At 41.1% G+C, this 14,787-nt stretch overlaps 2 protein-coding genes across 4 annotated transcripts in view; both read left to right on the plus strand.

The window, feature by feature from the left end:
• thrap3a (thyroid hormone receptor associated protein 3a) overlaps window positions 1–751 on the plus strand; it is a gene marked incomplete at its 3' end in the record, with an annotated part of 16,646 nt that extends 15,895 nt beyond the window's left edge. The window contains exon 11 of the mRNA XM_083678605.1: window positions 743–751. Within this exon, the coding sequence (XP_083534731.1) occupies window positions 743–751 (9 nt within the window). The remainder of the gene's footprint in view (window positions 1–742) is intronic.
• Window positions 752–2,477: 1,726 nt separating this feature from the next.
• Window positions 2,478–14,050, plus strand: sh3d21 (SH3 domain containing 21). Of its 3 annotated transcripts, none has more exons than XM_083679166.1 (17): window positions 2,478–2,667; window positions 3,670–3,827; window positions 3,935–3,992; window positions 4,516–4,625; window positions 5,242–5,332; window positions 5,469–5,530; window positions 5,622–5,667; window positions 6,247–6,341; window positions 6,949–7,050; window positions 7,471–7,522; window positions 10,247–10,297; window positions 10,450–10,567; window positions 11,849–12,008; window positions 12,502–12,579; window positions 12,942–13,135; window positions 13,280–13,343; window positions 13,450–14,050. In XM_083679166.1, exons 1-17 carry the CDS (start codon window positions 2,664–2,666, stop codon window positions 13,474–13,476), a joined length of 1,470 nt encoding a protein of 489 aa, XP_083535292.1. In that variant the 5' UTR covers window positions 2,478–2,663; the 3' UTR covers window positions 13,477–14,050. The 3 variants fall into 3 exon arrangements, with proteins under 3 accessions (XP_083535292.1, XP_083535293.1, XP_083535294.1); XM_083679167.1 differs by having other exon boundaries at window positions 12,502–12,573; XM_083679168.1 differs by lacking the exon at window positions 12,502–12,579 and having other exon boundaries at window positions 2,479–2,667.
• The last annotated feature ends 737 nt before the right edge of the window (window positions 14,051–14,787 follow it).

Raw genomic sequence — 14,787 nt, forward strand, 5'->3', positions numbered from 1 at the left:
TCTTCAAATTATGTAACGATTATTAGATGTATTTCTAGTTTAGCCATCGGATGGAAAAAAATGTGGCATGTTTTTTGGGATTTCATCATGCTAAGGGTACAGTTTAGTACATGAAAACTGGAGCAGTTTATTATGTGGGTTTGGCCAGTTCAGCATCCTGCAAACCACCCCTCTCTGACAATGGGACCAAACTGTAATGGGTCAAAGATCATATTCTACATACCTTCACTGTGGTGTAATGCTCACAGCCTATTGAGGAGCACAACTTCATTTTCAATAGGTAATAGAGACTGTTAAATGCTAGGGTGAACCCATGTCTGTGCCGCGTCACCCCTTTTTCAATATAGACTACCTGAGTGTTTGTTATGTGTTGTCAGTGTATGAGTTTGTTGGGAATCATGACTAGATTTTCTTGTACTTTTCAGAACTGTTTAACTTGGTCTTGGGTATATACTACTTATTAATTAATGTCTCACAATTGTGCATACTGTATGTGCCTCTGAAATACTTTTGCAAAGTTATTCTGAAAGCTTTTTGAGTTGGCAACACCATTTGGAATTATGTTAATACATTAAAACTGCTGGCTTCATATGTGAAGGAAAAAGATTGTGATCATGTATGATGATCAAATATATTCTCATGGCACACTCAATGTTTTGATTTGATAGGTTTTCTTTTTTTGAGTGATGACTTTTGACCCTCTGTGACTTCTATGTAAAGTTTTTGATTGTTTTATGAATAGTGTGCTTAGGGGTGCAACACAGTCAAACTTGGTTGAATACTAAAGAAAAGAAGGTCAAAATAGCTGGGATATTTGAATCAGATCCAACATTATTTGTGCTGTCAAAAAGTATAGTTTGTAAAAATAGGTTGAAAAATATAGACTGTTGCACTATTTGGATTTGTATGTGATGCTGTGGGTTGCACTGCTTTTTAATGTACAGCATATGCTGTACCCGGTGGGTGACCATTTAATGTCCAATTATATGTGGTTTGAGGAAATTACTTTTTTAAATGGTTCCTGTAGACAATTTCTTTTTTCAGATTATAAATTAAAAGGAAATTCTGCTTAATGTAATGTGTGCGTTGACTTTATTGACTACAGCTAATGCATTTTGTTGTAAAGATTTTGCATTTAAAATAGTATACAGCTGAAATCAGGTTTATTGTACCTTATAGAGTAATGCCATGCCACTGAGAATGTAATAACTGCAGGAATTTCTGATAGAGAAGTATTTGTTTCCTGTTTTTTCTAGACAAGAAGTACCAGTTTGTTACTATACAGAGATATACACTCACCGAGCACTTTATTCGGAACACCTGTACACCTTCTCATGGTGGAGGTGGTGTAATGGTGTGGGGAATGTTTTCTTGGCACACTTTGGGCCCATTAATACCAATCAATCATCACTTGAATGCCACAGCCTATTTGAGTATTGTTGCTGACCATGTGCATCCCTTCATGGCCACAATTTACCCATCTTCTAATGGCTACTTCCAGCATGATAATGCACCATGTCTCAAACTGGTTTCATGAACATGACAATGAGTTCAGTGTTCTTCAGTGGCCTTCCCAGTCACCGGATCAGAATCCAATAGAATACCTTTGGGATGTGGTAGAACGGGAGATTCACAGCTTAAAAGTGCACCTGAAAATCTGAGGAATTGCGTGATGCAATCATGTCATCCTGGACCAAAATCTCAAAGGACTGTTTCCAACATCTTGTGGAATCAATGCCACGAAGAATTGAGGCTGTTTTGAGAGAAAAGGAAGGCCCTACCCAGTATTAGTATAGTGTTCGTAATAAAGTGCTCAGTGAATGTAGCACTGCACTGCATATTCTGCCTATTGGTACATAGTCTACCTGGTGGGAGCTTTGATTTAGCAAATATTTGATCAGAGAACAAAGTAATCATTCAGTGGAGGAAAACATTTAACATGACCTCGATCTACTGTATGTCATGAGCAAAATGGAAGAAATTCCATTCCACAAGCCTCCAAGACACATATTCAGTACCTTGAGTTATGAAATGTTTTTCTCTTATATATATCTATAGATATAGATATATATCTATATATATATAGATAGATATATATACAGTATTTGCAATGACCATTGCAGAGCTTTTCAGGTTCAGTCTAGCTACTTCTTATCTTACATGTATCTCCATGTAAGGCATTCTATAATTGTGCAGCAATTTTAGCCCCATGGGTATGTCAAGCAGTAACATTTGAACCGCTTTTCATATATATGAGGTATATGTCTGGAGACTTCCAGTATGTGACACACAGTTTGAATTTCAAATATGAGGTTCTTTGTCACCCTTGCTTATCGTATATCTCTTTCCATAAGAAACCTGTCTCACCTGTTCTCTCTCTCTCTCTCTCTCTCTCTCTCTCTCTCTCTTCTTCTCTTTCTCGCTCTCTCACTCACTCTCTATGACCCGTCCTCCTCCTTGCTGGTGACTTGTCGTGACTAGCCGCAGGAAAGTTGCTCAATGTTAATGTTTGACAAGAGGGAAGGAGGTCTTGGGCTGCCATATCTGTCTCTAGTTCTTGGGTAATCGCCACTTTCGATTCTCATTCTGCTTTTGCATGAGGTTTCTGTCTGCTATCTGAAGAGGAATTGTCTAGGGAAAAGGAAAAAGCTTTCTAAGAAGCCATGGGTAAGTTTTGTTTGTACATTCATCCGTTTTTACAGCGTGACGTGCTTGGGGTATTGTTTACAATGTACAGTACAGCAATTGTCAATCAATGGTGTCTGCAGAAGCAATGATAGGGTTTAAAAATGCAGGTTTGCAATCTTGAATGAGAGCTGTGAGGTGCCTTTAGTATCAAGTGAGTATCTGTTTATGTATAGAAATAAACGCCCTCCATGTGAAAAACACAACAATATATTTGTATTAGCCCAATCTCTGGGTGCATCTCCAATACACTATTGCACACATTTTTCTTCATATTTTCTTTTAATGGGTATTTTGCTTGAATTCGTATGTACTGTATGTGGGGGGAAAAACTGGAAAATGCAGATTAGAAGCAGACAAGACATGTTTGTTTCCCTTATTTACCCATGGAACTTTGCTGGTTTGTGGCTGTAGGCAGGTACACTGTATGGGTGTAAGGTAATGCAAAATGTTAAGTATTTCTGGCATGTAACGTGGGTCAACATGCTCGGACAAATACAATGTGTAACCTTTTGGTATCCATTCTGGTCTTGCTGTCCCAGGACTCTATCATCTCTGTTTACACTTATGCGTTGATCCTATACAAATATGCTACGGGAACCGTGTATGTTTTCCAAAGGCTTTTGTGTGCAAGGTGTAAAAGTATCGCTGTTCTCAGACATGATCAACCTGAAAGAGGATGTACAGTAACAATACCTTTTGTTTTCTATAATTGAGGCACCTCCAAACACAAATCATCTGTTCCCTGTTGTAACCTGTCGTACTTCCATTCAGCACCACATACCACATAGCTTGTTGATACAAGAATAGCCTCATTGTTGGATGTTGGAGTAGAGTAGAGAGTATAACTTAACTCCCCAAGGGGGAGTTCATTTTGTAGCAAGAACCACTGCAGTTACTCCAGCAATACCTTTAGATCTGTTGGAATGAAGAGCTAACCTTTGCAACACCATTCTCTCTCCCGAACCCTTTGTCATGTCACAGAGGTGCTGGTGCTCATAAACTTTGAGGGCACCATGAAGGATGAGATGGCAGTGAGGGCCGGAGACGTGGTGAAGAACGTCACCAAGGCCAGTGAAGAAGGGTGGCTGGAGGGAGACCTGATGGGCAAGAGGGGGATCTTCCCTGCCAACTTCGTCAAGGTCTGTCCAGCCCTCATCCCTCATCCCACCATCAATTCACTGATGCCATGTTAATTTGCATTGTATGGGTATTATTTGACTAATTTTCTCTTGTCTTGACAATACAGGAAGTGCCTGTATATTTGATAGGTGACAGTAAGAGGGAACCAAGAAGCCTACGGAAATGTATGTGTCACTTACATAACAATGTATTATGTTCTGTCCCACAACTTTTTCAGTAACAAAGCAGAGTCCAAATGTGTTTTATAGTCAAACATGAACTCTATTTTGTCCAGAGACATGGAAGTGTTTGGGCTTGTAGTCATCGAGATACACCCGCTTTGTCAGCAAGACAGTACTGAAACGAGCAATTACAGGGCCTTTAGTAAATACATGTAGACCACAGCCTTGCCCACTAGCACTACGCTTAATTACAATGTCCAAAAAAAACAAAACAGATAAATACAATACACAGTGCACACTGTTATTAAAAAGCACAGTCCCCTTTGAGGGATTAAATATGCAACAAAACATGAAGCAGTTCCAACTCCTCAAGTGGTGCTTCGGAGTCTCTACAGTATGTTAACTAGTTGGGACACGTTTCCTTCTGAATCTCTCTATGAAGTTTCTATAAATAATGTTTTCTACCATAATAACATATTTTAGTTTTGTCCAATTATGCTGCTTGTAAAATACTTTGTTTCTGCAGCGAGAATGATGACACAGACCAGGAAATGTGAGGTGGCTTTTGCGTACAGCGCCTTGAACGATGACGAGCTGGAGCTGGTTGTCGGGGAGACCGTCGAGATCCTCAGAGAGGTAAAGTGCTGCCTTTATTACCACTGCTACTTCAGAGTTGTCAATGGATGCCTGGAAACAACATGTACAGTCGTATACTAAACAACTTGTAGATTGTAGGAGAGAACAATCTGCTCAGATAACCTTTTTATTGAAATCTCTGGTGACGTATTTACAGTAAGGACAAGAGGGAACGATGTATCGTGGAGGCATAGATGAGCTTCCAAAAGTTCAAACAACAGAAGGGCAGACATGTCCACCATTATGCTGACAGACTTAAACAGAATGTTCCTCAGACACATTCCAGCTTTACTGTGAGCCGTGTGAACTGAACAAACTTGTTTTCACAAGGCCTTTGAATGTTCATGCGATCAAGTCATCAGAGAACTTTAGTAATCTCACTATCAATAATGATGTGAAATCACATACAGTTCGTGTAAGTTTCGTTGTCTGGGAACTGTGTTGGCACAGCTGTATGGTGTTTATATTGCAGTGTAAGCCATTTGGGATGAATGGTGAAACATTAAATGCTGTGTTGCCATTCTTACATTTCTCCCCTCTTTTCTTTTATCCACCCCTCTTTTGCTCTTGTTATCACTCTCTCTCTCTTCCACATCTGTATTATAACATCTGACAGATTGAAGACGGATGGTGGATGGGAATGAAAAGTGGTAAAGTGGGAGCGTTTCCATCAAACTTCGTCAAGGAGATTTTTGTCTCTCCAAAAGGTGAGTAAGCACAATTTCCACATTACCTTGACACAGTTATTTCTCTTAATATTTGTACAGGCCATGTCCTCAGAATGCAGATTAATTAACTACAGTATATTGCTGAAATTAATATCTCTGCCTCAATCTTTTGCAGATGTCAAAGTTAATGAGGCCAAGGCCAGACCCAAACTCTCAGATGCAGTATTCAGTAAGGAGGTGTGGTACACTAAGACACAGTTTAATCAAACACCGCAAACATAAGTGCAGAGCACCATTTATTAAAATCATTTATTGTGATCTTTTTCAGACAAAGCCACCTCAGAGGACAAGTGTGAGGAACAAAACAAGAAATGGTAAGTTTGGTTCATGTGGGCCAAGTAAGGTAGTGCATTTTAAAGTGGTCAAGAAGAGTGTCTTCCTAGTATATATTATTAAATTCACTCTCCTCATGGGAAACACCTTTTAATATTTTGAATAAGACAACAAAGCAAAGTTAAAATGCTAATTTTGGTTTGCTGTGACAAGGAATCTATTTTTGGACCAAACCAGACATGACAGTAGTATACATAAAAGACACATCGTTGGCATGTGATAATAGTAATTCCTTCATCATAGCCTGAAGACTGCGTGGGTGGTGGCCCTACAGAAACTCCTGGCTTGACGTCACAATCAACTGTCAAGGGCTCACAGTCTCATTGATCACACCCTTATGATATAAAGATAACGACAGCCAGTATACTGTATATGTATGTGAACAATGATATCCTTCCTTGTCTTTGATTTTACAAACCATCATGATTCCATTACTGTCATCATCTGCCACAACACAGTTTCAGAAACCACCTATTCATGCATGGCTTCGGTTCTTTTGTTACTATACTGTATGCATGATTGAATACCCACATGGTGTTCTCCCTCCCCTAACTCTGTAGTGAAAGAATATTGTCAAGTCATGTTCGATTACTCAGCCTACACTGAAGATGAGATGGATTTGAAGAAGGGAGACATTGTTACAATCGTCAGCAAGGTTTGAACGCTAAACGCTTTTTAGTCCATGTTCCCAGATACACTGTCACTTTACACTAGCTGCACTTTACTGTCTTGCACATGATGTCTCAATGTCTCTTGATATCTCTTGGTGGTTTTTTATGATTGCAAAACCAATTTCCCCATAATAATGTTTTCTATTACCATTATGATGTTACCCTATGCCTTGAACTGTGAGTGCAGAAGTTGACCTCATGACCTCATTCCCCTTCAGCCTTAAGCTGTAATAAACCTCAGTATACAATGATTTCTCTCTCAATGTAATGCCATGTTTGTAATGAAACATTCCTTCTCCTGTTCAACCAGCCAAACCTGTTATATCTCTTGTGAGCAACTCCGGGCAAATATGTGCTACCATCCACTAGATAACGTAGATTATGCAATTACATAAACAGGGAGGTCATTAAAATCATATGGCATCACTAGAAAATACAGATTTATAAGACTACTTTGAAGATCAAATGATAATGTTTCCTGACTCTCTGTTAACCTCTCCGACATAGATTACTGATCCCAATAGACAGTGTGCAGTTCTCTGAGGTGCTCATTCCACTTTTCTTTTTTTTTTAATCTTTCTTTTTCTTAAGGCAACTGAGGATGAGGGCTGGTGGGAGGGAGAGCTGAACGGACGGCAAGGTTTTTTCCCCGACAACTTTGTCATGGTGATACCAACGATGGACACCCTCCAAGTGAGTGGAACAGGGAAACGTTCCCAGGAATAGCCTTCGATGTATCTCTGTGAACGGGAACTTCCCCACATTCCAGGGGGATTTTGCCTTTGCACTGGCCTCAGCAGCCATGAGACCAAGGACACATCTTCCAGTAATTAACATTGGCTATTTTTTTTAAACTTGAACAGCCCTTTATCTGTTGTAGCTGGCTGATATTTTGCTTCTCTGACTTCTCTGGAAAGCCTTTTGTGACATGAAGCCTTATATAACCTATAAAAGGTACTGACTCAGAGATCTCCTCAACATCCGCAGTTTTGGAGTCACTCACTCAAAATTCCCTCTGTGGAAACAGTGTGTAGTGTAGAGGTGGGTGTTACTGCAAACCACCAGAGAGCCAGCATTGCCAACCTGTTGTGCTTGTTATCCCTTTTCCGCCAGTCTGGGAACCCGAGCCAACCACCGGTGCGGCGTGGCACGGAAAGACGCTCAGGTAAGGACGGACTTCCTGTTTAATCATAGAGACTGGTAAAACAGGGTATACCTGTGACTGCAGTAAATCATGTAGGACAGAGTGTGTATTTTATGATTTATAGAAGCTGAGTAGTGTCAGCTGAATTTCACAGGGAAATGACTACTGTTGCCATCTGTAGTGGTTTGTTTAGTCTGGCACGGTGTTGATGTTTTGGAGGGTGTTGGGTTGTTGTTTTGGCAGCTGTGGAATTAGCAGCACCATGTCTAGTGGGATACCATGTGACCCTACAGTGGTTCATGAACATGAGATGTGGTGAAGGGCAAATTACTTACTGATAGAAGTCCTGCTCTTGTAGGCGAGCTAACAAAAATGTTTTTTTTTTTTAAAACAAGCTGATGCACCCCTCACCGTCTCTCTCCTTAGATACAGTATGGGAACAAAACACCCTCACTCTGCACCTTTGAAATAGAAAAGGCTACCACGATTTAAACCACTGTGGGACCTTGGTTATTTCCCAGAGATGATCCAAAAGAACATCTGTCGAGATTTCAACACTTGAATCTGAGACGATGACTCATAATGGCCAGGGCGTTCACATTTGCACTGCTTGGCTGTTGGCTGTCTATGGCTGAAACCACAATGAGGTTTTATTACCAAACCAGACCACGGACATGCTCACAGTGTACCCACTATATATACACTGTCATTTCACCACCCCTGGCTACATCTACAAATCCTGTGTAAGTAAACATCCCCTAAGGACCCAGATAGGTAAGAGAAGCCCCGGGATGTTCAGTGCTTTGCTGTTGTGGTGTCTATCAACATTAGGACCAAAAAGGTGCCAATGAAAGTCAAGGAAGCCATTATGGCTTGTTATGAGGCTGAAAAAAACAAAAAAACAAAAAAAACAATCAGAAACAAAGCCAAACCCTTTGGCTTACAAAAACCGACAGTTAAACATTATTAAAAATAAAGAAAGCACTGGTGAGCTCAGCAATCGCAAACGGCCTGGTAGGCCAAGGATGGCCTCTAAAGCGGATATATGTATACAAGTGATTTATCTAAAGTACGTCGAAACTCCCAGTCATGCCTGTTTTTCAGACAGAGCATTCTTCACAGGAGCATTGAGACATACAGTATATATCCTACTACAGTATGTTTCATACAGGAAAACTAGGTGACCCAAATAACTTCCTGAAGTGTTTCCATTTGCCCTGGGATTTGAATACCACAGATTCAATATAATTTGTCAAAAGTAAACAGTTCCCTTTTGAGTTTTGATGACTGTGTGTTATACAGTGAGGGATATAGGGAGATACTGCATAACACTGTTTTTGTCTGAATCAGTAAGAGGATGTGGGAGTCTGCAGTCTGTCAAAGCAGCAGGATGCGGTTCACAGGAGGGTTTTATCTAAAGGGCTCCAGATCCTGTCTCAAACACACATTTTTAGCTGAAGGTAAAATGTGGCACAGTGCTGAGGAGATTTACTCTTGGTTAGGGTCAGATTTTAATCTACAGAATACAGAAGTACTGTATGGAGCCCCTCAAATTGGCTATACAAACTGACAAGACACAATTCATGTACATTATGTAGGCCTTCTGTACATCAACTAAGTAATATTCAGAGAACGTCATACTTCAAACCAGTTTGTAAACGGATGCCAGTGCTGTTTAAACTACTCCGGTCATTTGAAGATAATATCACCAGAACAAAAATCAGTCTAGCCTCTCAACTTGTATCCCCACCACAGCACTTCCATCACTTCACTTGAGGCCAGTGTCACTGGGGAGTTACAGCTTGTCACAGGAAGTCATAGACCATGGTGGGGTGGTTGGTCATGTGACCTGGCTCAGACGCCTTGGAGGAAACCAGGGGGTGGGGTACCACAGAGAGTTCTGTCACAGCAGTTTTCTCCAGCAGTAGAACCGCAACTCTTTTGCTTCAAATGTCTGGAGAGTTTGACAGGGAGCTTTACGCGTGATTTTAACTGATAAGGTACAGTAGGCTCGATTCTTATTACTTCTTGGTCTGTGGACCTCTTCATCGCGGGGCGTTTGGTTTTTTTTGTCTTGGGTGTCTGCTTGACATTCATCCAGTTCCACCTTTGTTTTGTGAGAGATGTGCTTGAAGTTAGCTGTTGACTCTGCGTTCAATAATCCAGATATGTATGTGTCTACACTGTCACTGATGTAGTAGTTTTGTGGTCAGGCTCCTTGAATGCTCTCCAGGTGAGCAGTAGTAGTTTCAAACAAGCATAGGACATGCTCAGTTAAATTTGTATGGCAACTGAGAAAAGGACAGTACTGTTGCATCACACGGGATCTCCCCACCCCCTTCTCAAGGGAGACTCTGGGGACTGTAACTCTGTTTGATTCGCTATGATCCTATTGGACACAGCTGTGACCTGGCCTGCTCCTATGACGTGCAGATTCTTACAGTAGCTTCCCATGCTACCACTCCACTTAGCCTATGCTGGAATTCAGCCAAACCACAATGAGGAAAATGATTATTGTCAATGGCAGTAAAACACATTGCATGCTCCGTATTAGACTATGTTTACTGAGTGAACAAATGTATTTGTTGCACGTCGCTTTGGATAAAGGCGTCTGCTAAATGCCGTAAATTTAAATGTAAATGATACAAAAATAAATTCATATTCATTGTAGTGAAAACAAAACATGCGTCATTACTGGAGTCCTGTATAATGTTGTATGCATCTTCTGCTCCTATGGTGTTCCAGTAAAGGCAGAGGCTTCGGGAATGGAGAAGGGCAGCACTGCAAAGGCAAAAGGTAGGATTTGTTCTTGTCTTTTCCTCTCAGCAGTTTTGCTGTATCCGTTAGACAGAGGAGAGGATACTGTAGGATTATGTGGAGTATGTGTATTCTTGAGTCCAGAGAGGTAAAACCACTGTCAGTGCTGAAATTGACACATTTGTGTACAGATGAGAAAGCCGAGAGCAAAGACCTGCGAAGCAACCCACCAACCAAAGTGAAGCTTCCTGTTCCAGTCAAACCCTCCCCGCCTCCAGTGAAGGATAAGCCTAACAAGTTTGTGCCGAAGTGAGTGATTCTAGAATTTTCTGTGAGTGTGAGTGATTCTAGAATTTTCTGTGAGTGTGAGTGATTCTAGAATGTCTAAGAGCTCAAGGACAAATGGCAACAAAAGTGAGACTTCTCAAAGAAAGATTTCTTTCAAACTGTGTTACTGATCAGGATAGACACATAGGCTACATAAACTGAAACTTTAGAAGTTATGTAATTGCAAAGCAATGCTGAGCGATAATGTGAAAAGCAAAAGGCCTGTAAAAACTGACAGGAATAGTTTCTCCTGTTTCATCTGGCATGGAGGAGATGGACTTTGGTTAGTGCCTAGGTTGCCATGACAGTCTTAATGCTGAATGCCAGGATGCCCAACCTTGAGCAGCACAGTGGAAACTCTTGGATGAGTCAGTGGGCGTAAATAGACAAGAGCAGCCCATTTCCTGTTTCCTGTGCAAACACACACACACACACACACACTCACACACACACACACACACACGTTAGGAAAACAAAAAAGGCCCTGTTTTCTTGAAGGGGCATCTTATGGAGAAAAAGCCATTCTGACAGTTCTTTCCGAGTAAACTGTCACATGTTTGGAGGCAATACAAGGCCTAGTGTTCCACCTTGGCAAAAATCATCAAGGGCAACATTTTTCCTCATAAGACCTTGCTCTCAGGGGAATTATTTGTTGACTTCAGAGATTAAATCAATACACAGTACATATATAAAGGTTAGGATTGTTCATTTGAAGAGCTATGACATCTGTGTTATTATATTCAGGATGTGGACTATGAAGGGGAAATTCTTCATACAATGCTAAACATAGGCACACTGAGATTTCAATCTGCAGTGCTCTAGCACCTGCCTCAGAGACAGGAAACACAATACAGGACCACATGCAAAATAGACACACCATTTCCCCTTTTTAAAAAAAAAAAAATGTCTTTAGGGCATTTCTGGTTTATTGGCATAGAGACAGTAGAGATTGACAGGAAGGATGACATGCAAGATACTGTAGGTGGAGGGTCGGAATCGAACCAGAAACCTTGCGATTACGTGGTAAGCGCATTAGTGTGCTACGCCACTAAGCGCCCCCATTTCCACATTTAACCAAAGTCATTTCTATCAACTGAAAATCTAGACTTCAATGTGAATCAAAGCTTTCTCTTCCAACATCACAAGTTGGATCAAGTTAACATTATGATTTGACCAATGAACACAAGCTCTGTGTCACCCTTTACAGTATATTGGAAGAATCAACGCTTGCTTTCTGAGAGAACACCTATTTTCTTCCATTAGAGCCAACGGTGATGTCCCTCCCCTTTCACTGAAACGTCCGGAGGAGAGCGACTCAGAACAGTTTGACGGAGTGGACGTGGCCACTGAGAAGCTGAGCCACCCCACAGCAAACAGAGCCAAACCCCCACAGAGGAGGCCTCCGTCTGCCCTCGTCACAGTGGTATGGGTATATCTGCTACAGGTCCACAAGGAGGCAGTGTTCCTCAGAGAGCTAGAACTGTTCTATTCTCTATGATGTTCGTCAACACTCGTCACATGTAGTAGCACATGACAAAACCCACACAACCCCTAGATTATCAAGGAGATGACACAACTAAGCAAGAGATGATGAAACAGCTGGTTGCTGTAATGTATTGCCACCAGTCCATATCTGCACATAGGAATAACCCTCATAGGGGCCTCCCAGCAGAGCATAGAGGGCCTCCTTCAATTACATTCCTCAGGAGTTTCCTTGAAGTGTATTAGTCAGAATGACGTGGCCCATCCGTTGCTGTTTGACTCACCAGTGCAGAGACACGGTCTGTTAATAAGTGCCATGGTTAGTGAGGGCATGATGCCAGGAATGACTCCTAAGAGGGATTGTGAGGACATGATGCCAGGAATGACTCCTTAGAGGGATCGTTATTAAGGTCAGGCTTGTTGTTCATCTGTAGGCTCCAAGTGGCTCAGACCAGACAGAACCAGATGTATCGCCCAGAAACCCCCGATTACCAGGCCTGCAGAAAGTTTGTGTAATTGACTTTTTAAACATGTTTGACACTTTAGGGTTTGACAGATATTAGATATTAGATATTCGATGTTATCGAATCTCATATTTGGCGCATATTGTAATATTATTCTCATTCATAAAATAGTCTGTAAAAGTGTTTAGAACTCCAAAAATGTGCACAACTACAAGTACAGTGTCTTGTTTTTTGCAAGGCAAAGCACATCTAGCAGTGAAAACAAATCTCTTTGTTTCACCTGACTATTCACAACACTAGCCTTACACTCCATTCACTGCAGTTCAGTAATTTAGTAATCCCTGGGATTGAATTTCACAGTGCTGATCTGTTGATCTTTGATAACCAAACTGAGCACCTTAACATTGCAGGATGCTGAAAATCTTGCACCATCACCCTCCAAGACTGAGCAGCAGTCCAAGACTGAGCCACCCACCAGGCCAACACTCCCCAAGGCATTGTTGGAGGCCAAAGTAGCCCATGACGACAAGCCCTCCCTGGACAGTCTGCAAGCGGAGGTCAGGGAGCTGAGGATGGCTCTGGAGCTCACTCAGAACCAACACAAGTGAGTATCAGCCATCTGCCTGGTGTCCAAGATGACCAGCTTGATATAGTTTAAGAATTGTACCTTGATCAGTAAAAACTATTATGGTGTAGGCACTTTTATATACCATTATATGAATGGTAATGCTTATGCTTTTTTGATCAGACTAGACATGCAGGAACTGAAAGAGGAACTGAGAGACGAGAGAAACAAACGCGTGGCGCTGCAGGTTAGTAGATTGTTTAGATTTAAACAGATTTTTGTTACACTATTTGTCTCACAAGCTTGTGATTTAACTGAATATTACTGTAACAAAATATTTCCCCCTGACGCAGGAAGAGGTACACAGTCTGAGGACCTAACTTCAATCCCAACTGACGCTCTGACTGAGCTGCACCTCGATGGCTCTGCTAGGCCATTCCCTTGAAGACTAACTGGAAACAAAACAAACATTTTCCTGACATGGAGTGCAAGAGGGGAGGATGAGCGTAAATTATGACTTCCTCTGCAGACAGCTGAGGCGACATTACTGTAGTGAATAGCAGAGTAGGTCACCAGTTAATTCTGTTAGAGGGAATTCTGGACTTGGTGGACAATTGACCAAGTCAATTGTCCTGAAGACATTTATAATGTAATAAAAGTTACAACACACAATGTTGTATTGATGATAGGCGTTTTGTGTGTGTGTGTGTGTATATATATAGTATATGTGGGTGAGCATACGTTGGAGTAGGACCATGTGGGTTTCTAATTTTTCCAAGAGTTTTTTATGCTTTGTTTGTGAAACATGAGACTCAATTGTGTCTATACGGAAATCTGCCATTGTACATACAGTAATAGAATAGAATAACTTTATTTTTCGCCGAAGGGAACTTCGGCCCCTGTATAACAACTATTTGTATGTGTCTTTTTAAAATATTAAATCTGTCCTAATAACTATTGCATTGTATGTTTTTTTATGGAAACCGGCTACTGTTGTCATGGCAAATTATTTGCAGACTAAGTTGTAATGCTTTGTGAATCCACCAGGGGGCACTTTCGGTCTACTTTTCTTCTATTTCTCTTCAGCATCTGGACTAGTTTTCACCAACAAAACGATGATATTCAATTCAGCCTGAATATAACATTTACTCATTGTTGGGTCTGTGCAACTGTCACATGACACTGGTTGGGTCAGTGTGTGTAGTACACCTTTGGGGTCCAAATGTTCACGATGAGTAAGAGATCAAATAGGTGAGATCAATCAATGGTTCGACAATATGAACACACTGAGCATGTAATTGTTCTACCAGCAAAGCGTGTAGGTAGGAAACAGTAACTTAGCAGCTGGATAAAAAAAAAAAAGAAACATCAACTCATACTGAAACTGTAAACAAGTTGACTCATGATGACAGTAGAGAATGTAGGAGGAATGTTACTTACTAATTCACTATTGGATTCTTGATGAGAGATCCATATTAGTTGCTACCATTTTAGGGCCTTGGCCTTGCTTATCTTAAGTAAGCCCTATAGATCTGTTTCCCCATCCTAGCATTGCGACATGTTTCTGGCATGGCCTATGAAGACGTGAGCTGGAGAGCACATCTGGACAACATCTGGGACTCATTAAATAGAGTGGGCTTCTGAAACTGCCTTGAGAACAAACTATTTTTAAAAACTACATTGAATACGCG

This window comes from Argentina silus, assembly GCF_951799395.1.
Source record: "Argentina silus genome assembly, chromosome: 10".
NCBI lineage: Eukaryota > Metazoa > Chordata > Actinopteri > Argentiniformes > Argentinidae > Argentina > Argentina silus.

What these genes read in the sequence shown, in the direction of transcription:
- sh3d21 (XM_083679166.1), top strand. An exon ending in ACCAAGAAGCCTACGGAAAT is followed by an intron (nt 3,993 to 4,515) that starts GTATGTGTCACT and finishes TTGTTTCTGCAG; the next exon opens with CGAGAATGATGACACAGACC. An exon ending in CCTAACAAGTTTGTGCCGAA is followed by an intron (nt 10,568 to 11,848) that starts GTGAGTGATTCT and finishes TTCTTCCATTAG; the next exon opens with AGCCAACGGTGATGTCCCTC.